Genomic DNA, 25,463 nt, shown 5'->3' on the forward strand with positions numbered 1-25,463 from the left:
CGAGGGCTCCAGGCCAGGTCTGGACACTCACGGTGTCTGAAATGGGGGCTGTTGTGATTCCCGTTCTCTCCAGGCCAGGAAATGGAGGCTCCGTGAGCCACCCCCAAGTTACCCAGCTAGCATGTGGTGAGCTTTGAATCCAGACGTTGAACTGAGGCCCTGGGCTTCTGCCTGGAGTAAGAGGGTGAGGTGGATGGACACATGTCCCCAGATGTGGCTGCGTGGCTTCCAGAGCCCAGTGCCAAATGAACACGCAGGGCCCCCTCTGCTGTGATTTCAAGACAGTGACAGCTGAGCGTGAAGCTGCACGCCTGGGAGTCAGCCCCGCAGGTGTCCCAACGTGAGTGAGTGGGGAAACCCTCAGGAGGGGCCGTGCGTCGCCACTACATACCACGACCCCCATCTTCTCTGGGCCCAGGATTTGGTCATTTCCCACCCCTCAGTAGTCCCAGATGTGCTGTCACTCCCCTGTTGGTCTCAGTTACCCAGTCGTCACCGCGCCTTGGGCATCCCCAGGGCCTTGGCCCATATAGAATTAGCACAATTGCAGGGAGGAGCCCCTCCCCCACAGAAACAAGCAGGAATACAGGGGGACTCCTTCCAAACCCTTCTGTCCTTCCGGGCTATGTTGGGGCTCGGGGGCACCAGCGGAGACCAGGACGCTGGGGGTGGGGGAGCTGAGTCTTCCTTTCCCAACCCCAGGCAATCCTTTTTCCTCTCTGAGCACTCTCGTCTAGCTCTGAGTGCAGGGGTGGTGAGGTAGCAATGATTCCTGGGGGGGTGGGGGTGGGGTTGCCAATGATAGGAGTGTGCTGCATTTCTCAAGTGTTGGGATAGAAGCCCAGGATGTCCCCGCAGACACAGAGCAAGAAAGGAGAGGCAGAGGCAGTCACTCAGGCAGGAGCAGCAGGATGCTCCAGATGTTTTTATTGGGGCTCGAGCACGGCATGACAGTGGGGGACATCCAGACAGGGCGGCAGGGCCCAGCCTCGGCATGCCTCAGACACACATGACGGGACAGCTCTAGAAAAGGACTGACCAACACTAGGAAGGGACAGGGTGGGAGGTGGGGGGCGTGGAGTGGGGAGGGAGGGCCGCGGGAGGGGCAGAGGCCAAGGTCGAAGGGGTCACCCGGCCTCTGCTATTGCACGGTCCTCTGGCCACCGGCCAGGAAGTACAGTATTGCAACTGGTCTCCACTCGCCCGAGGCGTCCCCTTCTCAGACCCCTGAGCCGGATGGGCAGACAGACCTCTTCCCTGCCCGTCTGCCCAGCAGCATCTTTGAAAACAAACGGACGAAGGGGACAGAACAAAAACTCCCAAATTAAAAAAAAAAAAAAGACAAAACGCCCCCCTCAGTCCAGGACAGAGGTAAGGGGGAGAAAGGAGTGGAAGGAGCGGCCAAGGAGCCCCTGGAAGTCCCCCCCAAACTGAGGCGAGGGTGGGAGGTAGAACCCCAATCTGGGGTGGGATGGGGCTAGTGGGGAAGTGGCCCTGGGGGGAAAGCAGGCCTTCCACAGACCACGAGCCACAGGAGAAACCACCCCAAGAGGGCAAGTCTAGCCTGGGATCCCCCCCAGTGGGACTGGCTGTTCCCAGACGCTCTTTTCCTGGGACATTCCACATACGTGTCCAGCAGAAATAAGGAGTCAGTGAAGGGGAAGGGGATGATGGTCGGGGGGCCTGGGGGTGGGGCCTGGGCTGGGGGAGACACAGTCTGACAAAGACGACAGACCACCAAAAGCACGTGCACTACACACGAGAGTATAGTATGTATGAATATAGATGCTATATGTGCATATATATCTCTTCAATGTACAACAGAACAGAACATCAGGCCCAGATGGCTCTGGGCCCAGAGGGTCACATGGGAGGTTTTCCATCAGTCCTGGGCAAACAAGGATCTCTGAGTCTTTCTCAGCGAAAGATTCTTGCCAGGGTTCCAGAGTTTCCCTAAGCCTTGGCTTTCTGTCTGTCTGCCTGCCTCTCTCACGTTGGTGCCGCTTAAGAGAGGGTGAGGACTTCAGCCTGGGCATAGCTGGGCGAGAGGGCGTCTCGGCAGGTCTCTGTGTTTAAAGAGCACAGGTGTGAGACACTGGGACGCACGCTTTCAGCTCAACATTGCCTTCTGGGGGGGCAAGGAGTTCAGCAAAAGAAAGGGAGAAACAAAGAATGAGATGTTAGAAGGAAGCCAGCTGCTGACCCACAGCCTGTGGGCTAAGGACTAGGCCAGGAGCAGAGCTGGAAGGCAAGGGGACCCAGGGCGAAGAGGTGGGAAGCACAGGGATGGGTCAGGGAATGGGGTGAGCCCCTCCGGCTGCCCATAGCTGCCTACCCGGAGCTAGACCAAGTGACTCCTAGGTCATGTTACAGCTAATCTCCATATGTACTCAGGTAATGAGCTCCAGGAATCCCCAGCCCTCAGGTCGTCACAACTCCAGTGTGGTGGGCGGGAGGACCACAGCCCTGCAGCCTGGCATGGAGGCACTGGGGGAGGTTCCTAGCATGGCCTGTGGTCCAACCTGGGCTCCCACACAGCTCCTGAACCCCCACAGAGCTCCACCCGCCATCACCAGCTGGGGCCATTCCACTGTCCCGGGGGGCTAGTGAAGAAGGTCCCTAAGTGTGCTGCCTTGTGGTGCCCAGCCCCTCTTCCTCAATCTGGCAGGAACAGAGTTGGAGCAGCTGGAAGGTAGATACCAAAGGGGAAGGTCAGGGAGGACCCATGTGTCCATCTCAGGAGACAAAGCCAGAAAAAAGCATCTTATTGAGAAACCCAAAGCACAGTGAGCCCTTCTCGCCATCCCTTCCTCAGCCTGGAGTGTCAGTGGCGTGGGCCTTCCCTTCTTCTACCTTCCCAGCACTGACACAGGAAGGGCAGGCAAGAAGGCTGCCAAGGGGGCAGGGATTTCGGGGTGATACTCTTCCCAATGCAGAGGAGGCCCCCCTCTCCCAGGGGACTCTGGGAAAGGGCAGCCCAGGGGCCAACAGGTGACTCCTGGAGTCCCAGCCCTCGGGCTGGTATTCCGTCTCCCCTCTGACTCCTGCTTCTATGCTGAATGGACTCCTCCCACCCCCACAACCCTGGCTTCAGCTCACAGCCCAGGGGAAGAGCTCCTCCTCAATGCCCAGGGTTGAGAAATGCCTCTAAGGTTGTTAGGAAGGTTAACAGCTCCTATCTGGGCTGCTTCCCTGCTCTGAAAGGACAGCATGAGCCCAAGCTTTGGGGGAAAGGCTTCTCAGAGACAAAGTAATGGTTACAGGTCCAAGTCCACATGCAACACAAAGCAAACTGTGCTCTCAGATTATAGGCAGAGGAGAGAGTCTTTCCCTGAGGAGGGAGGCCCCAGGTCTGGGTAAGTTGAGGCCTGGGCAAGCAGCCACCTCCCTAGGCAGGGCCCAGTATACAGTGGGTCTCTATAAATCGAGGACTCACTTTGCCCCTTCCCAAGGCCCAGAGGTCCTTAGAGGTTGCTGTGGCAGATGGCCTACTCCGCCGTCATTAGCTAGGTCCTGTGTTTCCCCACCAGAAGCCAGAGAACCAGTGCGGGGACAGGCAGGAGCCCATCTCCCAAAGGTAGAAGGGGCTCCAGCCCAGCACTCCCATATCATGTTGCCCAGGGACAGCTGTACCCACCAGAGGGGTGCCATGAGCATGCCCGTCCCTGTGGGAGGGAAGAGAGGGAAAGAGGAGGTGGGTGCCGTGGAAACTTGGACTCCTGACAACTTGAGGGCCGTTTCAGAAATAGCCGCCTCAGCTCCCTGAGCCAGGAAACCAGGCCCAAGCACAGAACCGCTGTGGGGTTCGTGCTGAGCTGGACACCACATCCCTGCTGGGGCCGGGACCCCAGGGCCAGGGACCCCTGCTGAGACAGGACTGAATCTGTCCTCACCTAGGAGAAGCAGTTGGGCTCTCAGCCCCAGCTTTGATAGGGCTCCTAGAGTCTCCATCCTGGTCCACACGGCTTCCCTGTCCCTGTCACTTGAAGGGGCCTGTCCCCTCTTGAAGGGTGGTCACATGGATGCCCCCATATTTTCTCACCTCTTGGGGGGACATCTCATTCTGAGAGCAAGCCAGAGACAGGCCCCATGGACCGCAGCAGGGTTGGGATATCCCCAGGACCTGCTGCAGACTTTTCTGGAAGGCACATTCCTGTGTCTGCCCCAGGCTGAAGAAGACAGAGGGCACTAAAAGGGGGGTGGTCCTGGCAGAGCCTTTTCACAATATCCAACTTTCATGAAATGATCTGGACTTTTTGCCCAGTTCACCTTTCAGGGGCACCTCCACACTCCCCGGCCTCCTGCTGAGTCCCTGAAGGCTGTCTTGCCATTCTTACCTTTGCCCACCCTGGAAGGAGCAGTTATGGACCTTAGTCATTCCCTCTCCAAAGCTGCGTAATCTGACTCTAAAAATTGCGAGGCTCCGCTGTCAGATCTAATTCCCATCAGGTAAAACAGGAATGTCTTGGCTGAGGCCTTCTCGGGTCCTGGGACAGAGGGGGCCTGGAGAGCCTCCCCCAGTTCACTGCTAGAGAGGGGCCCCCTGCAGCCCAGCCCCGCCCTGCCTGGGAGTGACAGGATGCTTATGCAGGAGCAGGAGGGGGTGGGATGGCTTCTGTCCCCACACTTCCCCTCAGCTGCCCCTGCCCAGAGTGCACCCCTTCTCCCTCAATGACTCACACACCTGTTGTGCTCCCGGGCTTGTTAGGTAAATGAATACACTTAATTATAGAAATTAGATGAGTCTCTGGCTCTGGCAGCCATCCAGAGCGCAGAGGCTGGGTGGGAGCGGCAGGTGACTCAGGCAGGGCTGGGAGTCTGAGGCAGCAGGAGGAGGAGGGAAGAAAAACTCGTGGAAGCAGAGAGAGCAGCGCGGGAGAGATACAGCTGCTGGGGTGCAGATGGGATGCCAGGTTCTGCCGCCACAGGGTGTCACTCCCGGGAGGAGGGCATTCCCATGCCCCGGCAGCCAGCCAATTGTGGGGCCCTAGGGACCCCACCTGCATGCCAGGCCAGAGCTGGAAAGCATCAGGCCTCCTCTCCCAGGGGGCCACCGCTCCCCTGACCAGCCAGCTCCCTGTGCACCAGCAGAGATGGGGCACCTGCGGGACAGCCTTATTCTTTGCTGGTCTGGGAGTGGGATGGACAGACAGACAGACAGAGATAGTCAGTCATAGGCTGGTTACCGACTGAAGGCCACGAGGAGTGGAAATGCATTCCCTGGGATGAAGGTGGGACCTTGAGGGGAGGCAAGGCTCAGAGGCACAAGTCCCGGGGGGCGGTGGTGGGTAATGCCAGCAGCTCCGGCTCAGGCCGGGCACCAGTGCGGGAGGAGCCCTGGGAATAATCTCCCCCTTGCTCTCAGGCTCCAGAGCCGAATGTTCTGGGGAGTTGGGTGCTGTCGGGGAGAGGCTTGGGGGTCTGGGTTCTCCTGCCTCTTGCCCGGCTCCCTTGGGCCTACGGAGAAATGAGGGCTGGAGGGCATGTGAGCGTGGCGTGCACCCAGAGGTGGGGAGAGCCGGGGGCACGGCTAAGGGCCCGGGTGTCCGGGTGGAGGGCTGGTGAGAGGGTGGAAGGGGTGGGAGAGTAGGAGCTTTCTCGGAGGATAGGGTGAGCTGTATCTCGATGCCAGTGGAGACAGCCCCAGACTGGTTCCAGCTGCTCCTGCTATGCTGTTTAGACTCCGGGATTTTGCACAGCCTTGGTGAAGAAAAGGCACATGGGTCAGAGAGGCATGGCCCCTCATCTGAGCAGCTCCATGGGATCCATGCTCCAAGGGGGCCCTGTGGTGCAGGGAGCCCCACACTGGTTGAGGGATCTGGCCTGCCTGGGGAAGGCTCCCTGACTTTCCCTGCGTTCCAGGTCATTTGGGCTCCAGAGGACAGACCTCAGGGCCCCCCCCAGCTGATTTCTGCTCTGCCACTGTCCCCAGGTAAGCTCCCCTCCAGCCACCCAAAGACCCCATAACCTCCAGCAGCCCTCTTCTCCATCCTAAGCAACCCCAGTCAGCACCAGTCCCCTTCCTCCCAGGAAGTTCACACTGTGATCCTCAGGCAGCTGGAGTCTAACCATGGGGTCTGTGCCCATGGCTGAAGGAGCCCCGGGCTCCCCGCTCCAGCTCCTACACGGAGCCTGAATGCAGAGAAGGGAGGCATGGTCTGGCACAGGGAAAGTTGCCGAGTGCTTCCTGGGAGTTTGGCGATGCTAACTGCCACGCTTGCTTAGCAGGGCCTGTTTCCCAGCAACCCACCTGTTCCTTCTCGAAGGTCACTCTAATTGGCTGAGCTACATGCTTGTTGCCAAGAAGCAGTGTGGAGGCATCTTGAAAATAAAACAGCCGGGCCACACAGGCACCCAGAGGGATCTGGCACTGTGTGCGATCCAGACTCTCCCGCCCATGCACACACACGTGCGACCCCGGCCCTGGGTGTGACCCACTGCAGCTTCTTCCACGCTGCCACTGAGCCCCTCACAATACCAGCAGGAAAACTGCGGTGCTCAGCACTCGGCTCAAGTCCTACATGGGAGGTGGGGATCCCTCCTGCCCTACCTAGGGCCTCTGGGCCCTCTCCTTCCAGCTGCCAGAGGGCTGCTCCCGCTGCTGCCACCCAATAGGACATAAGTCCAGCAGAGCAGGACACATACCCCTCAGGGCCTGGTTAGGGTCACAGTGCCCTGGAGATCCCATGGGGCCAGGGGCCAGGAAGGTGCCTTGCAGGCTGGGATGGGCAAGCAAGGGGACATCCTTGGAAGGACCTAGGCATCCTGGGCTAATCCCATAGCAGCCCCTGCCCCACTTCATTCAACCCAGATTTGGTCTGGAGCTTGGGGCTAGTGAGAAGTTTGGCAGGGGTGGGGGGAGCAAATTTGGCTAAAAAAGGGCAGATTAAGAAGTGGCCTGAGAACCCAGGGACAAGCTTTTTTTTGGGGGGGGGACTCAAGGTTTATCCCAGAACTAAGTGTTTAGGCAGGTTATGTCACAGGAACAGGGCACAAAAGACAAAAAAAGGATCAGGAATGGGGCAGGAGCACCTGCTTTTGACACTCCTGTTCTCAGCCACTACTGGCCCTCAACCATCCTCGGTCATTTCTGACCCCCTTTTGGCAGGCAAGGAATACCCAGCTCCACTGCCCGGCTTCTGCCCTGTTTCTGCTGCAGCCTGGGGCCTGCTGGTAGAATTTCAACCTTCCCTTATGGAGAGATCACACTACTTCCCAGAACCCTGGAGGGGTTCCTTCAGAACACACTTAAGAGGGATACACTTTCCATACTTACTCCTACCCCAATCCCCACCTCCTGGTCACCTTCTGGCTCTGCCTCAAGAGGCCTGTAGAGCTGGGGGGGACCCTCCTGGGCTCTTGGGCCCCCCACCCCCACCCCATGAGGGATGGCAGAGATAGGGCCTATGCTAGGCTCTCCGAAGACCGCATACCAGCAGCTCATTCTTACCCTGACTCCTGAATGTTGTTGGCATCTCTCGGGACTACTTACTTAGGAAATCCTAGCTGTGTTTCAGGGAGGTCTAGGGAAAGGGTGGCTGTGACCCGGGGGAGCCAGACCTCAAGGTCGCAGCAGGCACCAGAGGGAGTGGTGATAAAATGAAGGGCAAAGGCAGGGACCCCTGATTTGGTATCCCCTTACCCTCTAGCACTTGTCTTCCCCGTGGGCAACTGGGGTGGGTTGTGCTGGGCTCTGTGTACCTCCAGGGGATGGCCTGAGGCCTTTCTAATCCAGGGACTGGGAGATCAGAGTACCCATCTTAAAAGCGGGGGCACGTCCAAGGCCGAGGAGATGGTGGCCAAGGTCTCAGGGGAGGAGGGGACCTCAAGTTTTGTGGGGGACACTGGGGAGACTCAGCTCCCCGGGGGCTCCCCACCTGCCCGGCCTGGGGAGCCATACCTTTCCGGACACTACCATCGGCACAGGCATAGTCCCCGGCGCTGAGCAGGAAGCAGGCGGCTGCCTTCTTGTTTTTGTCTCGGGGGCCAGAGCGTCTCAGGGCCCGGCGCTCCTCAGGGGTGGGGGCAGAGGCCAGGGGCTGGGTGAGGCCAGCTCCCTCCTCATCTGACAGCACCGCATTGGCATCACCGTTCTGCTTGGAGTCTAAAGGGGGCAGACAGAAAGGAGGCTGTGTGAGGGGCTGCCCAGGCCTTCCCCACGGGCTTGCCTGGGGTCTCAGATCCCAGACTGAGAGTGTCAATTCCCCCACCCAGGAGGGCCTGGCATCTGCCTGGGAGGGCGGGGGGCTGGGGGCAGGGTCCCTGCCTCCTTCTCAGCCTTGGCCTAGCATCTTTCCCAGGACACCGAGTTACAGATACCCGAAGCAGGGGTTCCTAAAATCTGTCTGCTGCGGGCTGCCCCAAGGGATTAGCCTGAGGCAGGTGGCAGACTGTTTCCTCCTTGGGTCTGGCTCAGGCTGACACTTGGATGAGAGAACGCCTGGCTTGCTGGGATGAGGGCTGGCATTGTCAGGGTTAAACCGAGAAAAGTGGCTTCCTCAGCCATCTCCCTGGGCCCCCTAAAGGCAGTTACTCTTGTTCACTGGGCATAGAAGGCAGAGTCGAGTGCCTGAAGGATTCAGAGCCCTCTTCTTGGGGCTCTCCTGCCTGGGGAAGACCCTGAACCAGAGATGCTCCAGTGCAGCTCCCACTGCTGTGGGCTTCTAGACCCAAACCCCTGGCCTCCGTCAGGCAGCAGCACGGGGGTGCCCTCAGCTCTGGAGAGGGGCCCACTCCGTCTAAAGGCAGTGGCCTCGGCATCTGCCACAAATGCCCTGACCATGGCCAAACGGTTAGGGTCAGGCTGAGGCATAGCTGACGGGGCCGTGGTAAGTGTGCATCGAGGAGCTGGTGCTGGGCCTTCTCCATTCTGACACTAGGTTTCCCTCTGAGCTCTGAACGGGCCTCGGGGTACAGCTGAAATCCCCTGGGGCACTGGCTGGGAGATTTACATTCAGGGATCAAAGAAGGAGGTACCACTTTGGTGGGGGAGAAGGGGGGAGCCTGAGGGGTCCTGTTCCATCAAGGTCTCTGGAAGACCCAGGCCCCCAAATGACCCCACAGAGTGAGTAGCCCCAGCATGTACGCCGGGTCCCAACCAACAGGCCAAGTGAGAGTCTCGAGTCAGGCATCCCCCGGCAGAGGATGAGTCCCACTTTGCCCCCAGAGCTTGGCTGTAGAAGCTACTACCTTTGTCTCCTGGCCCACCCCCAGCTCCTGGGAAGGCTTGGCATCCAAGGGCTCCCCAGACTAGGAATCCCAGACCTCCCTCGGGAGCGCACCGAATATTTAATCCTCAGGTTCCCGCTCTCCATCCTAACTCGAAGTTGCTGCGGGTTAAGCCAATTTCCTTTCCCATCTCTTGACTCGGGTGGAAGCCATCTTCCCAAGGGCGGCCTTTCCCATCCTTCAAGAAGGTTCCAGGCCCTCAGGCCCTCCCCTTCCAGGATGCAGAGGCCACTTCTTCCACCCTTCTTCCTTTTCCCCTGCCTGACTCTGTCTGGCTGTTCCCTCTTGGTTCCCTCCCATCCCATGTGAAACCCTGAGCCCAGGACTCAATCTAGTTTGTGCTGAACAGAAGGCAGCCTCCCACTGCTGTTACGTTATCACATTTATTAGGCCAAGAGACATCAGACTCCAGTGTTTGGAAAGAAATGATTCATGCGTTGATGCACCTTGGAAGAACAGCTGTCCCTGCTGTCTAGCTAATAACGACAAGGCCTGGTGCTTGTAAAGTGGCTTTTCCTTCTCAAAGCCCTCTCACATCTGTCATTTGTTTGGGTCTCATCAACGTCTTGGGAGTAGGAGATCATTCCCATTTACCAGGTGAGGACCAGAGAGGGTAAGTGACTGGCCTCAGGTCACGCAGCACAGCAGCCAAAGTGGTACTGGAATTTACAACCCCATGCACTGCCCATCGCAGCCTAAACTGAGTGGGACATTCACTCCCCAAACCCCGACGTTCAGAAAGCTACTCGAACACCAGAAGATAAAGATAGGCCTCAATACTTTGCACTCTTAAAGGCAAAGTATCCTCAGGGAAGCCCAGAGTAGTAAAGCACAACCCCAAATTCCAAGGGCCTTAGTTCATCTGGGGACTCCCTGGGCCACAGGGGGAGAGGTGGCTTTCCTTCCCAACCCCCAATCTCACCTGCCCGTTTCCTCTCAACCATACCCTCTTCTGGGGCAGGGGGACTGGTGTCACTGTAGGTGCTGTCCCGGGGCGAAGTCTCCTCAGACTTGCAGTAGATGGGTGACTCAAGATGGGGCGGCCGGGGCACATGCTTCTTTCTTTTCTTAGGCAGCTTCTGCTTGGCCATGGCCAGGGAGTAGTACATGCCGAAGTTGTTGACAATGACCGGCACAGGCATGGCGATGGTGAGTACACCAGCCAGTGCACACAGCGCCCCCACCAGCATGCCTGACCAGGTCTTGGGGTACATGTCCCCATAGCCCAGCGTCGTCATGGTGACCACAGCCCACCAGAAGCCGATGGGGATGTTCTTGAAGTCGGTGTGGTCATTGCCCCGCGGGTCGGAGGGCCTGGCGCCAATGCGCTCCGCATAGTAGATCATGGTGGCGAAGATGAGCACCCCCAGCGCCAGGAAGATAATGAGCAGCAGGAACTCGTTGGTGCTGGCGCGCAGGGTGTGGCCTAGAACGCGCAGGCCCACGAAGTGGCGCGTGAGCTTGAAGATGCGCAAGATACGCACGAAGCGCACCACGCGCAGGAAGCCCAGCACGTCTCGGGCTGCCTTGGAGGAGAGGCCGCTCAGCCCCACCTCCAGGTAGAAGGGCAGGATGGCCACGAAGTCGATGATGTTGAGCAGGTTCTTGACGAAGTCCAGCGTGTCCGGGCAGCACACGATGCGCACCAGGAACTCCAGCGTGAACCACAGCACGCACACCCCCTCGATGTACGTCAGGATGGGCTCTGTCTCCACCTCCCGCCGAAAGTGCACGCTGGTGGTGTTCCCTACTCGGTGGATCTCGGTCACGTTGCGGTCGATGTTAAAGGCCTCGTGGGTCTCCAGGCAGAAGGTGGTGATGGAGACCAAGATGAAGAAGAGAGAGGCGAAGGCCACCACCTGCGAAGCAAGGAGGAGAGCGGGGTGGCTATCAGCGCAGGGGGAAGGGGTTGGGGGGGTTCTCTTGTGCACGGGGGTGGAGGAGGTGGGGCAGTTGTCAGGTGGCGAGAGGCAGGATTAAGGTACACAGTAGGGGCTGAAACCCCTTCCCTAGACAGTCTCTATCCATCTGCTTGGGTGTTTTAAGGTAGTACTTCCCAATCTTTGTCCTGGTGCACAGAAGATCGCAAGATAGTCAAGTGGACCGGAACAGTAGCGGCCTGGCCCCGCCTCTTAAGCGGCCCCGCCCCCTGCCCAGCTCCGTGTTCCTGCAGTGCTGTGAAGCCTCAAAGCTTCCCAAACTGTAACCGGTATATAAACCATCTGGGAATCTTGTCAACATGTGATTCTGATTCAGGAGGTCAAGGGCAGGGCCTGTGATTCTGCTTTTCTAAGAAACTCGCAAGTGAGGCTGCTGGTCCACAGACTACACTTGGAGGAACCAGACTTTAAGACAGTGGTCCTCAAAGCGAGGCCCAAGACCAGGAGCAGCCCGGCCTGAGAACTAGTTAGAAATGCAAATTCCCGGGCCCTGCGTAAACTTACTGAATGAGACATACTGGGCCCACATAATCTGTTTTAACAAACCTTCCAGGTAATTCTGATGCATGCTAAGCTCTGAGGTCTGCTGCATTAAGGGATATGCCCAGAGACAGGGGGCTGGTGGGAATGACCTGTGGCCTCTCTCTGCCAGCTGAGTCTTTAAGCTCCAGCCAGGACCCACCCCCACCTCCTTGGGCCCCAGATACCAGTCCCCCTCCCCTGCCTCTCAGTTTAGAATGTCCCAGACAGTGAGAAGAGTCTGAAGGAAGACAGCATGCTCCACGGCAGGAGACAGAGGGAGTGTGCTCAGAATAAACTGAGCTCCAACAAAAAATAAACTGCACCCATTGGGATCAGAATGTGGCAGCGGCTGGTCCGGACAGCTGCTGGGATCTCAGCTAGAACGATGACAGCAGCACTCGGCAGAGGTTTAAGTGTCCAATCATTATGAATGGAGAGGAAATGCATGTGTAATAACACCAATTAGGGAGCCTTCATCTGTTATTCACCACTGTCAGGGTACCTGTTGCCAAGGTCTACGCCCCCTGCTGCGGCCCGCCCTCCCTGAACAGAGGGCTGTACTTCAAACAGGTGCATGAGGAAGGACTGTGGCCCCTCCACCACTTGGCAACCCCCACGCCTGCCCCGCCCTGATTTCCACCTGACTACGGCATTGCCTCCTGTCTAATGGTGCCTCTCGGAGATGCTCTGCTCCCTGAGAGTCTGCGCTGGGAAGGAGAGAAGGCATGCCTTGCTCTTACTTCTGCTGAACACCAATGGGAGCTCCTACAAGGGAAGCTGGGAAAATGAAGCAGCAGCATCTCCCGGGCTTCTGAAGCAGGAGCGAGTCTGAGGAGAGAACTTGGGAATGCACATTCATTAGCTATTCCGTCCTGGCACGGCTGGGTACGGGTACATGTTACCGCCTTCAGTCCCCCCCGTGACCCTATGACGATGTAAGCCTCGTCATCTCACTTCCCGGATGGGGAACTGAGTATCAGAGAGGTTCTGTGTTTGCCTGAGGTAACACAGCCTGGAAAGGGTGGAAACCACACTTGAACTCACCACGGTTTAACTTCAGAGGCTGTACCTTCTCTTTACAACACACTGTCTTCACCACCTCCCAGGCAGGATCAGTTCATAGACCCAGGACAGTCTTCTCTGAACCGTCAGCACTGCCCCCAGCCAACTCCCTGATGAGTGCTACTTCAACCTTAGAGATGTGTACCTTTGGATTAAGACAGACACCCATCACACACTAAGATCTCTTGTGTGTTACCCTTGAACAGGGACAAGTTGATGAGATCAGCGAGCAAGGAGAAGGGAGGTGGCAGGCCACAGATAAAATTCCCCTCCTTGAACAACTTTGCCTGGGGCTTCTCCCGTCTCCTGCTTTCCTGTAAAGGTAAATTTCAACTTCCTTTTCTGACCTCATTTTACTTCCCTGAGCAATGGGCTGGCCAGGCACTACAAGTTATGTGGGCCTTAGGCAAACCGCTCCAGCTGCGGGCTCTCCACGGCCATCCAGAGATGAATTGGTGGAGGGACCTGTCTGGTGGCGGCAGGGATGCTGGCAACCCAGAGTCCCGGCACTGCCCACTCCCCCATCCCCAGAAGCAGAGGCGTTTGGGGTAAGGGGTGGGGCCAGCATATCCCGGCTCTGCCAGGGAGCATGGGAAGCAGGAGCTCACTATCTCCGCTCGCTCTCTCGGAGGGTAAGTTAGCCAGGAGAGTTGGCCCACGGGGGAGCTGAGCGTGAAGTTAATTAGTGATTTGGAAAAACAAGTTCAGGAAGAGCTGCCAAGGGGCTGAGCAGAGGGCACAGAGAGGGGGGAAGGGAGGGAGGCCCATGTGCCCAACTCCTTCCAAGTTCCTTCTCCTCCCACGTTAGGGAACAACTCCCCGAATTCCCGCAGTATTCACTCACTTTTGCTGTGTTTTTAAAACACAGAACTCTTTATCTATTTACTCCTACCACTCACTTCCGCCCTTCCTGAAGGTGGGGCAGGGAAAGGGTAGCCACCCACGTGTGCCCATTTCTTAGGGCAGCAGACTCACGGGAGAGGGCAGATGACTGGCTCAGGATCGAACTGAGGCCACGCTCCTGCTTCTCAGCTCAGAGTTCTTTCCACTTGGCCCTCTAACCAAACAAATAGGGACGGTCCACTCCTCCTTGGTGACCCCGTCATGTGACTGCTCTGGGGCTGGCAACCGGCGCCGGGCAGGCCCCAGAAAGCCGTCCCTCCCCAAGGAGACAGACAGACCTGAGGCTAAGCTGTGACAAATGCAGGCATCTGGGCCCTGGCCACGTTGCCACCGGTTAAGTCCTGAGGTTATAGGTCCCCCTTTGGGACCCCAGTTATTCTTTTCTCCCCTAAGTTTTCCCCAAACTGCACTATTTCCTAAGTGGTGGTCCTGAACAAACTCAATCAAGGCCCTTCACCAGGCCTTCCCCTCTGGCAGTAGGGACACTGCTTGTTTTTCTCCCACTCTCTTGATTGAGGGCTTTGGGGGATAAAAAAGGGCCAAGGAAGAAGGCAGTGGCTGCAAAAATCACCCCATTTAGGCATCAAGGCCTGGAGCTGGAGCTCTCTGAGCAGCCCTTACAAGGCCATCCTGGACAGCGAGCCACAAGCACCGGCACCTCCTCCCGACCCATTGGCCCCTGCCTATGAGAGAGCTAGCGCAAGGAGCTAAGTTGCCCTGGGGTCAGATGGCCTAGCCCCCCCCCCCCCCCCGCCCCCGTCCTGGGCCTTTGCTAGGTAAATGGTGTGCTCTGTACCTGTCTCTCTCTACAAAATGGGGACACACTAGAGCCCACCTCGTGGTGTTACTGAGGAACTAAAGGAGCTTCTAATGGCAAGTGTCTGGCACACAGTATATGCTCAGTAAGACAATGACAGAGCCGAGGTGTGCGGGCCTCCACAGACCCCTGCCTGCAGCTTCTGACAGCGGAGTTGAATCTGGAGTGAGAAAAATCACAAAATCCCTGCTTTCTCCCCAGGGGAGGAGTGACTCACCCTGGTTCTCATGGCGGAAGCGGTCAGTTCTTTCTAAGACCTGAGGACACAGGGCGTAGATTCTGCTGGAAGACAAAACTGCTCAAGTGGAATACCGCTTGTGTGACCTGATCTGGCCAGCGGCTACTCTGTCCCTGCTGGAAGGCTAGAGGGTGCTCTCACCATCCTGGACAGGAAGTTCCTAGCAGGAAACCTAAAGGAAACTAGAGGTGTGCAGGAAAGTGCTGCTCCTTCCAGCTTCCTGCTCCCTCAGACCCCACATGGCTGGTGCTATATCTTCTTGGAGACCCGCTGATCTGGAGACCCATGTGCTTCAGCTGGTGGATCAGCTCTCTTATCAGCCTCCTTCATCGAACTCATTCTGAGATAGCTGGTGGTGGAAATCTAAAGTCCCACACTTCTGGATCCAGGTTGGGCTCTGCTGCCGACTGCCTGAGGGACCTTAGGCAAAGTTCTTAACCTCTCTGAGCCTTCAGATTTTTGCTCATAGAATGGAAACTGAGTGCCTACAATGTGCCAGACACTGTTCTGGGTGCTGGAGAACAGCAGGAAACAAAATAAATACCCCTGTACCTCTGTCCCTTAGGCCTTACATTCGAGTAGAAGGTAACTGTCAACAAATTAGTAAGCTATATTGTATGCCAGCTGCTCTAAGCGTTAGGAAGAAAAATAAGAGTCAAGGGGGTAAGGAGTTTGAGGGTGAGGGAAGCATTTCAAATCGGGTGATGAGGCAAGGCCTCAGCCAAGTTGACATCTAAGCAGAGGTCTGAAGGAGTGAGAGAGGGGGTTATGTGAAGGTCCAGGAGAGCTCGAGTGTCAGAGAGAGCAGGCAGTGCAAAGGCCCTGAGGCTACAGTGTGCTTGATGTGTTGAGGGGATGTGACCAGTGCCCACCTGATGAGCTGTTTTAAGGATTAAAAGAAACGATATTTGTAAAACTCAGCACAGAGCCTGGAGTGTCTCAGGAATCTGGCACAGGCTGGGTCGGGGTGGGGGGGCTAGCGGGGAGGTGACAGACACCAGTCATTGGGAACTGAATACAATCAGCGGGGGCAGGGGAGGGGAGCCCAAGGAGAAAGGGCCAAGGAGACAGATGGACAGATAAACATAAGAAGACTCATGCCCAAAACCTATATTAAGGATGAAGTGTAGGAGAAGAGAAATTTGAGAACACAGCCAAAGATGCTTGCAGACGAATATCTGTGGGGATGGAATGAGGAGTTGAAGCTTCCGGGGAAGTGAGATCCTAGTGCCCAAGCAGAGCTGCAAAGGGAGCAGGCAGCCCCTGGGGGCTCAGAGGCAGGCAAGGAGAGAGAGTCTGCCAGGCAAGGCATCTCTCTGCTGCATCTGGGCTCCTGAATGAGGGCCTGCCCTGTGAGTCCAGGCCCAGCCTACATACCCCTGCTCCTCTCCCTTCACGGGCTCCCCTAGGAGCAGACCCTGGCCCCGGGACCTCCCATTCTGCTCCAGGAGCCAGAGCCAGCCTTTACCTATGCCCACCTCCTGCCAAGCCAGCACATGGGGCTTCTCAGAGCCTCCGGGGTGCCGAGAACTGAGGAGTCCAGCCCCAGAAGGAATCCAGTCCAGCCCGGCTCACTGGCCAAGAACTTACCCAACCAAATGCAATTCCTGGCTATTGCCTATCCATATTCTGTGCTGTCCCATCTCTGCCCAGGCTGGTCCCCTGGCCAGAAAATTCACCCCTTCCCTAACTCTGCATGGTTAAGCGCTACCCACATTGGAAAACTTATTTATTTATATATTTATTTATAGCCTGCCTCCTTCTAAAAATTATTTAAGGGAGCTAAGTCATTATCCTGCAGGGCCTATCCAGCTTATCTTCTGCTTCCTTGGGGAAGCTTCCCCGCCTGCCAACGCTCTCCCCCGCCTCGCCTCACCTCACACAGGACTGGGATTTATCGCTTTCTCCTCGCACCTCCTCTTGGACTTCATTTTTTAAGATGCCTGTGGCACCTCTCATGATCTTTCTTGTATTATTATTACTATTCCTCATCACCTAATTTTCCTCAGCTGCCATCTACTCCCCCTGACCTAGCTCTCTTCAGGAACAGGGACCACGTCTGACTCATCTTTATATTTATAGGGCCCAGCCTGGTGTCTGGCATGTAGTAAGTACTCAATAAATGTTTCCTGAATGCCTGGAGCCAAGGTGACTGCCTGCTTCTTCTCCTGGAGCCTGTCATGAGGAAACATGGTCAGCCCCACTAACTGGGGCTAGAGATGACAGGTATGCCCTCAGACTCTGTGGCTTTCCAGGGTTGGCCAAGACCACTGCCTGATGGAGCCCTATGCCAGGGGCTGGGTCACTATCAGCAGGCTGGAAAACAAACAAAACAGAACAAAAAAACCTAGCGGGGAGCTGGGCCAAAGGTTGTGGTGGGCTGGCTGGTGCCCAGCATGTTAAGACAGCACTGTCCACGGGTGGACACCAGGGGCCTGGGGACCCCCCCCCTAATTCCCCAGCCCCAATTGCCTGGCTCTGTTCCTGCCTGTTCTTCCCCCATTGCCCCAAAATAGCCCAAGTTTATGTTAGCCCCTCCCCCACTTAACACCCCACCCCAAATGGTGACAAAGAGAAACACCTCATTATCCAGAGACAAGATGTTCAGAGGCAAATGTTGGTCTGTTGAGAACAGAAAAGAAAAACACAAAACAAACCCAGGAGGAGACTGGGAGGCTGCCTCAGGGCAGGGCAGCCACAGGCCTGCAGACTTGGCCTGACACCCCTCCTGCTCCCGGGAAGGCGCATGCTGGCACTCCCTGGGGAAGACAGGGCAGCCAGCCTCCCAGGTTTGGCTTCCTGGCTCTCCCGAGCCCAGCGGGCTTGGATCCAGAGGGTCCTGCCCACCGACCGGCTAGTCCCAGGCAATGTCCGGGCCAGAGAGGCAGGGGGTCTTCTGAAGGAAGGAGCAGGAACAGAGCTCTGCATTTCTTTCCAAGAAGCCCTGTTTCATTCCCCTGCCTGGGCCAGGGGACACCTAGTCTCCTCTCGGAACTAAGTCCCCTTTCTTTTTGTCGAAGTCCCACAGTGAGAAAAAAATAGAGAGCAAGATCAGAGGCAAGCAATTCTAAGGAGTGAGGGGATGGGAGCTTTAGTCTGGAGGGAGAAGTAAGGGGACAGGTGAGAGGAGAGAAGGCCCCCTTCTGGGGCCCCCAGAAGACAGAGGCCTCCTGCAGATGTGGTACAAACACAGACATGGGTTCACTAGATCTGGGTTTGGAGCCTAGTTCCATGGCCAGCTGTGTGACCTTGGACAAGTCCCCGTGGGCCTCAGTTTCCTTCACTGTAGACTAAGGTGAATGATCCTGCCTCACATGGGACAGATGAGATTCGAAAGCAGGGGTGACAGCCCCTGACATGCGGTGGGGGCTGAATCCAGGTGAAAACCCAGCTCCAGCTGCTCCCTGGGGCAACAGGGACCCTTGGGTCACATCCTCTACTCAGAAGGGAAATGTTATGGGAAAACTAACCCAGGTACAGATTTAGCCACAGGTGATCGACTATCCTTCTCAATAGAGCTGATAACTGAGGCAAAGCCAGTCTCACTCCTAGGTCATCAAGAGGTTGGGGGTGAGAGACAGGAGTGTCTCCTGTCTGCCCTCAGGAAAAAAGGAAGGCCTATTTCAGCACTCTCAATACTGCCCAAACCCCCACTTGTCCCCCTCTGGGAAGCCACCGGGCTGTGGCAGAGCCTGGGACAACGGGCCCTGGGCAGGTGGGGACTGGGGACTGGATCAGCCAGTCTATCATGTCGACTGCCAGGCCACGGAAACGGAAGCACAGCAGCGGCTGTCATGGGCCCGGCCCCAGTGAGGGGAGCAGGGCTGAGCACCCTGGCCTGCCTGGAGCCTGCCTGATGGGGAATGGCTCTGCAGGCCAGGCCAGGAGCGAGGCAACAGGCTCCACTCAGTCCACTTTCTGTTTGGATCTGTTTTGCTCCTGTCATGGCGTACTCCTCAGATGACCAGCTGCCAAGTGCAGAGAGACGCCGGGGCAGAGCGCTGCTCCACTGCCCTCCCACTTCCAGTGAACGCCCCAGGCCCCGAGGACCAGAGGTACTCCCACAGACCCAGGGGCCACTGCTGGAGCGGCCATGGTACCGGCCTGGGGGTAACAGAGTTAAGCAGGGAGGGCACAGCCCCAGAACCTCAGAACACCCTCCAGGCCGGAATAAGGAACAAGCCAGCTCTCCATCTGAAGAACAACACGTATGGCGGAAAGCACATGTGGCAGTCCGAGGAGCGGGGGCCTGGACTCCCAGCGGGCCACTATCCGGCTGTGTCATCTCAGGCAAGCTCTTTACCCTCCCGAGGCCCCAATCCACTACCCGGGGAGGACACCTCCCCCCTAAGTTTCCTGGGAGTGCTAGAGCTTAATGCAAAGTACAGTGAAGAGCAGTTACGAATTTTTTGAGATGATGTATTCCCACGTGTCTGTCCCAGGAACGGCTGAACCAGAAGGTTTGCCTCCCTCTTGTGCTCCTTAGCAGGAGACAATTCCTCTTTGAGGACAAATGCCATTAAGCTCCATATAGCTGTTCACATCAGTATTCACAACCAGAAAGCTGGAACCTAGGGAAGGTGTCCTGTTTGTGGTTACTTGTGTTTGACGACATCTAACGCCTCCGAATCCTGGTATCTTCATCACTTCAGTGGGGAGAATTAACCCTGCCTGGTCCCGGACTCCTAACCTCAATGAGAAGGCGCTGGCTGATGGGATTCCGTATCAAGAGGACAAGTATCTTGGGCTCCTGGAGGAACTGAAAGGGCCAGCTAGGCTCTGAGTTTGCTCAGAGAGCCCCTTGGCTGGCCTGCCCTGGGGTTTGTCTGGCAGAACATAAGCTCACTGATGGAACATTCCCTTGGAATCCAAAAGAGGAGAACCAGAGAATGTGAAAAGTCCCCCAGAGACCCCAGAATGCCCAGAAATAGAACCTAACTCTCCTAACCACCTCACAGCATTCCTGCCTCCCTGGCTTGTCCCCTTCCCCCATGTCTATTTAGACTCTTCCCCTCACCTCCAATTTGGAAAGAACCTTAATTCCACACTTGTCACTCTCCTCTAGCACACATAGCCTCAAGCTGACATGAGCAGGGTCAGTGAGGTGCAGGAGAAGTCCCCAGAACTCACAGCAGACCCTGGCCAGGCCATGCCCCGGGACCTCACCTTCTGAGCTGATCTCAGGACTGTAACTCAGGACTGCAGGAGAAGAAACAAAGGCAGTTCCCCAACCACCCCCCAGCCCCCAGCCGGCTTCACTCTCAGTCCTGAGACAGTTCTCTGCCCACCAGGGGCCTCCCCGGGGAATGCCTGCAGCCCCAGCCTTATAGGCCTCTACCAAGGGGACCTCTGTTCCTCCCAGGCAGGAGCTGCTTCTGCCCTGGTCTGACACTGACACCAGCCTGGCCCACCCTGCTGTCTCATTTCGGTCTCCCATCCTCCCCTGGGTGGGGAAGTGGAACTTTTCCTTCCATGACTAGGCTGAGGCCCAGCCCAGGAGGTGCTGAGGAGGGTGACAGGGCTCTGAGACTCATTAACAGGACAACTGGGAATGCCAGAAGTGAGGACCAGCTTCCACAGCAAGACCCGAACCCTACACCCAAAACATGTTGTTCTTTCCTGTCTCCCAGACAGACCCCAGCCAGGCTTCAGGCTGCCAACCATGAAGCCAGACAACAGCCCCCAGGGTTCTCTTTTTTTAAAGACTCTTAAAGCCATCCTTCAGGAATTTTCTTTTTTTAAAGCTCTCCAAGCAGATCTCTACCCCTCCACCCCCTTTCACCTAAGGGGGTTGGGAGAAACTGGACTGACTTGGGGAGGAGGTGGTGGGAAGGGACTAGACCTTGCCTAGATCAACCTATGCCATCCCCTCTGTTCCCCCATACACTCGTTTCAAGCAGTAACCTGAACCAGGGTTTTCTGGGAAGCCAATCGGTGCTGCAGCAGGAAGAAAAGAAGTGGCAACACATCTGGGATCATGGCAGGCAGCCTGTGGCTGGCCACTGACCACGGGAGCCTGCAGTGCCCAGAACATTAGGCCCTCGCTGTCCAACTGAAGCCAGGCCATCCCAGGTGACCGGGAAGCCTTCGGGGCATGGCATGGGACAGACATCTTGGCTTATCTCCCTGAAAAAAAGGATTCTCCAGAAACCTGGATGAGAGGCCTGGGTTCTGGTCCCAGCCCCGTCTGTCATGGACTGAAGCTGGCATCCCCTTTGCAAAACTCATACTTCACAGCATTCGGAGGTACCCCGAGCATTTAAAGGAGGTGGCCTGCCACCGAGTAGGCCCTTAACACACCCAGTTTTCTTCCCCCCAAAACCTGCCTGCCTCAGGCAAAAGGCCTCATTCCAGCTCTCCAGGACGCTGGCCCTGTGGAGGAGTGGAGGGGTCAATGAAGACAGGCGGTCCGCATACAAAGAAGGGGGTAGAAGAGCTCAGCTAAGGGTACCCCACTCCCTCTGAGGGGATGCGGCAAAGCAGGCAGCTGGGACAAGGGCCAAGTGGTAAGTCAAGTGTGTGCAATCTCCTGGTGAGGCGTGCAGGAGAGAGGCTGTGTGGGGGGAAGGGGGGGGGTTGTGAGTCCCCTGGGGGCCCAGGGAAGCCGGAGGGAATTGGGAGGGAGGGAGAGGCCAGGTAAATCAGTCTCTGCCGGCCCCTCCCGGCCCCTATCCACACTGCCACGGGCCCCCTTGCACCCCTGAGAGGAGACCCAGGCTCCTGCCACTCACCCTGGCCGCCCGGGAGGAGTAGGGATCCTCGAAGAGCGCCCACATGCGGGGCTGCCAGCCACGGCAGCCCCCGGACCCGGCGCCGGGGCCCGCACCTCCCTCGTGGGGCCCCAGGCGCTGCAGGGCCAGCTCGCGCTCCTCGTCGCCGGCCTCGTCGCCCGTCCCCGCGCCACCGCCGCCTCCGTCCGGGCTCTCGAAGATATCGAGCGCCTCCTCGGCGTCGCGGTGCTGGCGGTAGGTCATCCAGCAGCAGGGCTCCACATCGGTCTCGTCGATGCCCCAGAAGGTGAGCTCCTCCTCGAAAAGCGGCCCGCACACGTCGGCGGGGCAGTGCAGCTTGCCGGTGCGGTAGTAGTTGAGCACGTAAGCAAAGACGCCCGGGTGCCGGTCGAAGAAGAACTCGCAGCTCCCGCCGCCGCTGCTGCCGCTGCTGCCCGCACCGCCGCCATCAGACTCGGGCCGGCCCCCGCCGTCGGGATCGGCGAGCCAGGCGAGGCGGGTGCCCGGTAGGGTGCGCAGGGTGCTGCGGTAGGTCTCATGTCGCGTGCCGCCCACGTTGATGATGATCTTCTCCGACGCCTCGCCCTTGGCCATCTCCTCCTTCAGACATGTTTTGGACGGAGGCTTGTTCCCCGACTTGCGCCCACGGTAGGAGGAGACACACACCGAGCTGATCATAAGAAGCGCTGCGGGGCTTCGGCTTGGGGCGGCCGCTGCCCTCTAAACACCCTTCCCGAGGAGGCAGCGTCAGACGGGGGAGGGGGAGGAGGCGAGGAGGAGGCAGGAGGCGGCGGCGGCCCCCTCTGCGGCTTGGCCCTGCCCCTGCCTCCCCCCCGGGGCGCCGAGCAGGAGGAGTTGGGTTTCTCGGGTGCACAGGTGGTTGGGGTTTGGGCAGGCAGCTTCGGCGAGGAGGCAGGGAAGAAAAAGGCTAGCGGAGGACCCGGGCGAGGGGCCCAGGGAGGCAGGGGCAAATACACACCTCCCCTGCTAGGACTGGACACTCAGACGCTCGGGCTCTGGACACGCCCCCCCTTCACCCCCAGAAGGCGAGTTAGCGCACAGTCCAGGCGCACTGCGAGGGTCCGGGGAGCGCGCGCGCGCGCTCACACTCACACGGGCCACCCTCCGGCTCTCCCAGACCGTGCCGAGTCCCGGGAGCCGCCGGCTTCCCCGCGGCGGCGGCAGCGCAGCAGCAACAAGTTCTCGGAGCGGCTGCCGGGACCGGGCCGACGCTCTCACGGCAGCCGGAGCTCCGCGGGCCCGGGGTGCTTGCGGTCAACACGCGGCGGCGGCGGCGGCATGTGGCCTCTTCCCCCCATTCATAAATCCAGCGCAGGGCTCCGAAGGCGGGCGGGGCTGAGCGGAGCGCGGCGTTTAGGCGGGCGGGGGCTGCGCAGGGCGAGGCGGCCGCAGGAAAACAAGCGCGCCCGCAGGAGCGAGCCTCCGGTCCTGCGTCCGCCGCTCGGCAGCGGCTGGGAGCGGCGCTGGGCTGGCGCTGCGCAGCGGGGGCCGTGCTGGGGCGGGGGGGCCTCAGACGGGGCGTCCTGCGCAGCGCCGAGCCTGGGGGGCGGAGCCGCTCCGGGGCGCGGGGTTCTGGGCTCCGGTGGCCGAGCGGCCAAGGACACCTGCAGGCTTCCCAGGCTGCGCCGATCGGGAGCTTCAGCGCAGCGCCCCAGCGCCGGGCTCCTGCGATCTGGCGGCACTGGGAGCCACGCCATCCGCGCGTCTGCCCATCTCCGGGCGGGGTGCCGGCCTTGGCTCGCGACAGGAGGCGGGCGAAAGGTGGCCTAAGGGTAGAGGAGCCCTGGCGCCGGTGGGCTGGGGCTCAAGGGGGGCTCTCGATCTCCCTCCCGCGATGGTAGCGGATGCTACTCTTTGCTGGCGCCTTTTCCTCCCCGCCCCGCCTCGCCCGGGCGCGCCCTCCGCGGGGTGGGGTGGGCGGGGCGCGGCGCGGGGCCGACCGGGCTCGCTGCAGGGCCCCGGCGGCCGCAGAGCTCAGCCTTCCTCCGCGGAGCCGAGCCGAGCCGAGCCGAGGCGCGTAACCCCCTCGCCGCCAGCGCCCAGCCTGGCGCGCCGCCCCTGCGCGCCTCCGCCACCCTCCGCCCCCATCGGCCCGGCTACCCGCCTACCCCCGGCCCCACAGCTCCTCCCACTGCAGCCTCGGTGACACCCAAGCGCTGCGTGGCCCCTGACCTCTAACCCCCGCCCGTCCCTTCTGGCTGCTCTGGTCTCCCCCTGCCCACTATTGTTGCGGTTTCATTGCGACGGACTGGAGAACAGGGAAGAAAGGGAGTGGAGAGACGGTGTCGCGAGGAAGAGGCTGCCCTCTCCTGTCCCAGACACCCTGTTGGGACTTCCTGACCACCCCGCCCCCATCTTGCGCCTCCGAGGCCCAACTAGGCCCAAGATGCCTGTAGCCTTGGTACTGTCTCTGTCACCGTGGAATGCGAGACCTGCGGGCCTTGCGCAGAGAATTGGCTCTTGGTCTGGGCGGAAGAAAACCTGAGCTCTGGCACCCATGGGTATGGAGTGTGTCGTCCTGAAAGATCATTAGGTTAAAGGCGTGGCTCCTCCATGCCCTGGAAGCACCTAGAAAGTGCTCCTGTGCCTGCCTTGCGACCCCCTCCTGATTCTGTGTTGCTTTACTCACTGCAATTTGTCTCATCTCCCCTCTCTGACCCTGAGGTCTTCCAGACCCTGCTGCTTTCTCATCTTGACAGCTCCCATAGTGCCTGCCTCTGAGAACCTGTTTGCTAAGTGATTGAGAAGCTGCCATACCCAAAACATTAGGCTCCAGCCGGATGTTACTGGCCTCATCCCAAGAGCAATTTCCAGATTCATCTGTTTTTATTTGCTTTTGAGTCCAGAGTCTCTTTGACATCTTTATGTTAACCCTCGTTTTTTTTTCTTACAGCTTGAGGCAGCCTGCATGTCCATCCGGGTGACGTAAGGAGGATTTTAAGGCCAAACTGCAAGGCGATGGACATTTGGTCTGGACACCTGTGCACCACCCAACTTCCAGATCAGGCAGTACCCGGTTATTCAGAAAACAAGACAAGGGCTTGGGTGTGCTCCTAGGAAAAGTTAAAAGCTCAATGCAGATGCCAAGGGTTGTCTGCAAAAGTATCATTAATGAGGTCAGAAAGCCAGAGGGATCGTGGTCTTTGATGATCTGTACTAATATGCAGGGAAGGTGGGTACCGTCTTGGACTGTGGCCAGAAACACACATTTGCCAGCACCTCTTATTTGTCCAGTCCCTAATGTCCGCATTTCAGAGTTTGGCTGGCTTTGATTTTGCTACAGCAAAGAAAAAATATCCCAAGTGTGACTGGGAGGAGGAGACCAGGACTGGACGGAAGCTGGAATGAGAAAGGAAGAGCCATAGCGAGGATTTTAAAAGAACTGACCGTGATGAATGGCTTTAACATGCTGTCTGGGTGTGTCCTGGCAGACTCCTTTGGGGGTCTCTCCCACTTGCATTTCTCAGGCTGGCTGAATTCAGTCATTCTAAGAAGAGAGAGAAACTGATGGGAGTGGGATGGGAGTAATGGAGGGGGGGAACAATCCTAGCATCCCATAGCCGAGTCATCTATTCATCTATTCATCTATTTCTTGAGTACCTACTGTGTACCAGAAGCGGTTCAGGCACTGGAAGTCAAGGAATAAAATAGCCCTCCCTGCCCCTGCCCCCACCAGATCCCAGCAAATCTTTGCACTCTTGGTTCTTCCATTCTGCAGTGTTTGTGGATGGTGATAAACATGTGGGGAGATGGGTGGAGGGAGAAAGCTACCAGGCAAATAGAAGGCCTCGAGGGTTGGGTGTAGGATCAAAAAGTTGGGGTGGGGGTAGGGGAACCCAGGAAGAGTCAGAGAAAACAGAGGGCCCAACCTGGGAGAGGGAGGGAGTCCAGGTGCCGGGGGGTTGGGGGTAGTGAGAGGTTGGGAGGGTCCCTGACTCAGCGCACTGACTAGCTCCTGAAGATGGGAGCTCAGCCAGAGGCCTCCAGAGACTTCCTCTCCA

General features: G+C 58.1%; 1 protein-coding gene and 1 long non-coding RNA gene across 7 annotated transcripts in view; both read right to left on the reverse strand.

Annotated features, from left to right (window-relative positions):
* The window catches only part of KCNC4 (potassium voltage-gated channel subfamily C member 4), a 52,617-nt gene extending 29,116 nt beyond the window's left edge, over positions 1-23,501 (reverse strand). The window contains exons 1-4 of one of the 6 annotated variants that reach the window (XM_032302538.1): positions 21,442-23,498; positions 10,151-11,087; positions 7,901-8,104; positions 894-5,700 (exon numbers count right to left, since the gene is read on the reverse strand). In XM_032302538.1, coding sequence (XP_032158429.1) covers positions 5,531-5,700; positions 7,901-8,104; positions 10,151-11,087; positions 21,442-22,119 — 1,989 coding nt within the window. In that variant the 5' untranslated portion in view covers positions 22,120-23,498 and the 3' untranslated portion in view covers positions 894-5,530. Of the gene's footprint in view, positions 1-893; positions 8,105-10,150; positions 11,088-21,441 lie in introns of those variants that run through there. The other 5 variants (XM_032302541.1, XM_032302540.1, XM_032302537.1 and 2 more) reach the window with 5 other exon arrangements.
* Positions 23,502-24,168: 667 nt separating this feature from the next.
* Positions 24,169-25,463, reverse strand: LOC116567475. Its single transcript, XR_004276226.1, has 3 exons — positions 25,332-25,463; positions 24,850-24,949; positions 24,169-24,515 (listed from the first exon to the last, which is right to left on the reverse strand). It is a non-coding gene; the product is annotated as an uncharacterized LOC116567475 (long non-coding RNA).

This window comes from Mustela erminea, chromosome 10 (genome assembly GCF_009829155.1).
Source record: "Mustela erminea isolate mMusErm1 chromosome 10, mMusErm1.Pri, whole genome shotgun sequence".
NCBI classification, from domain to species: Eukaryota; Metazoa; Chordata; class Mammalia; order Carnivora; family Mustelidae; genus Mustela; species Mustela erminea.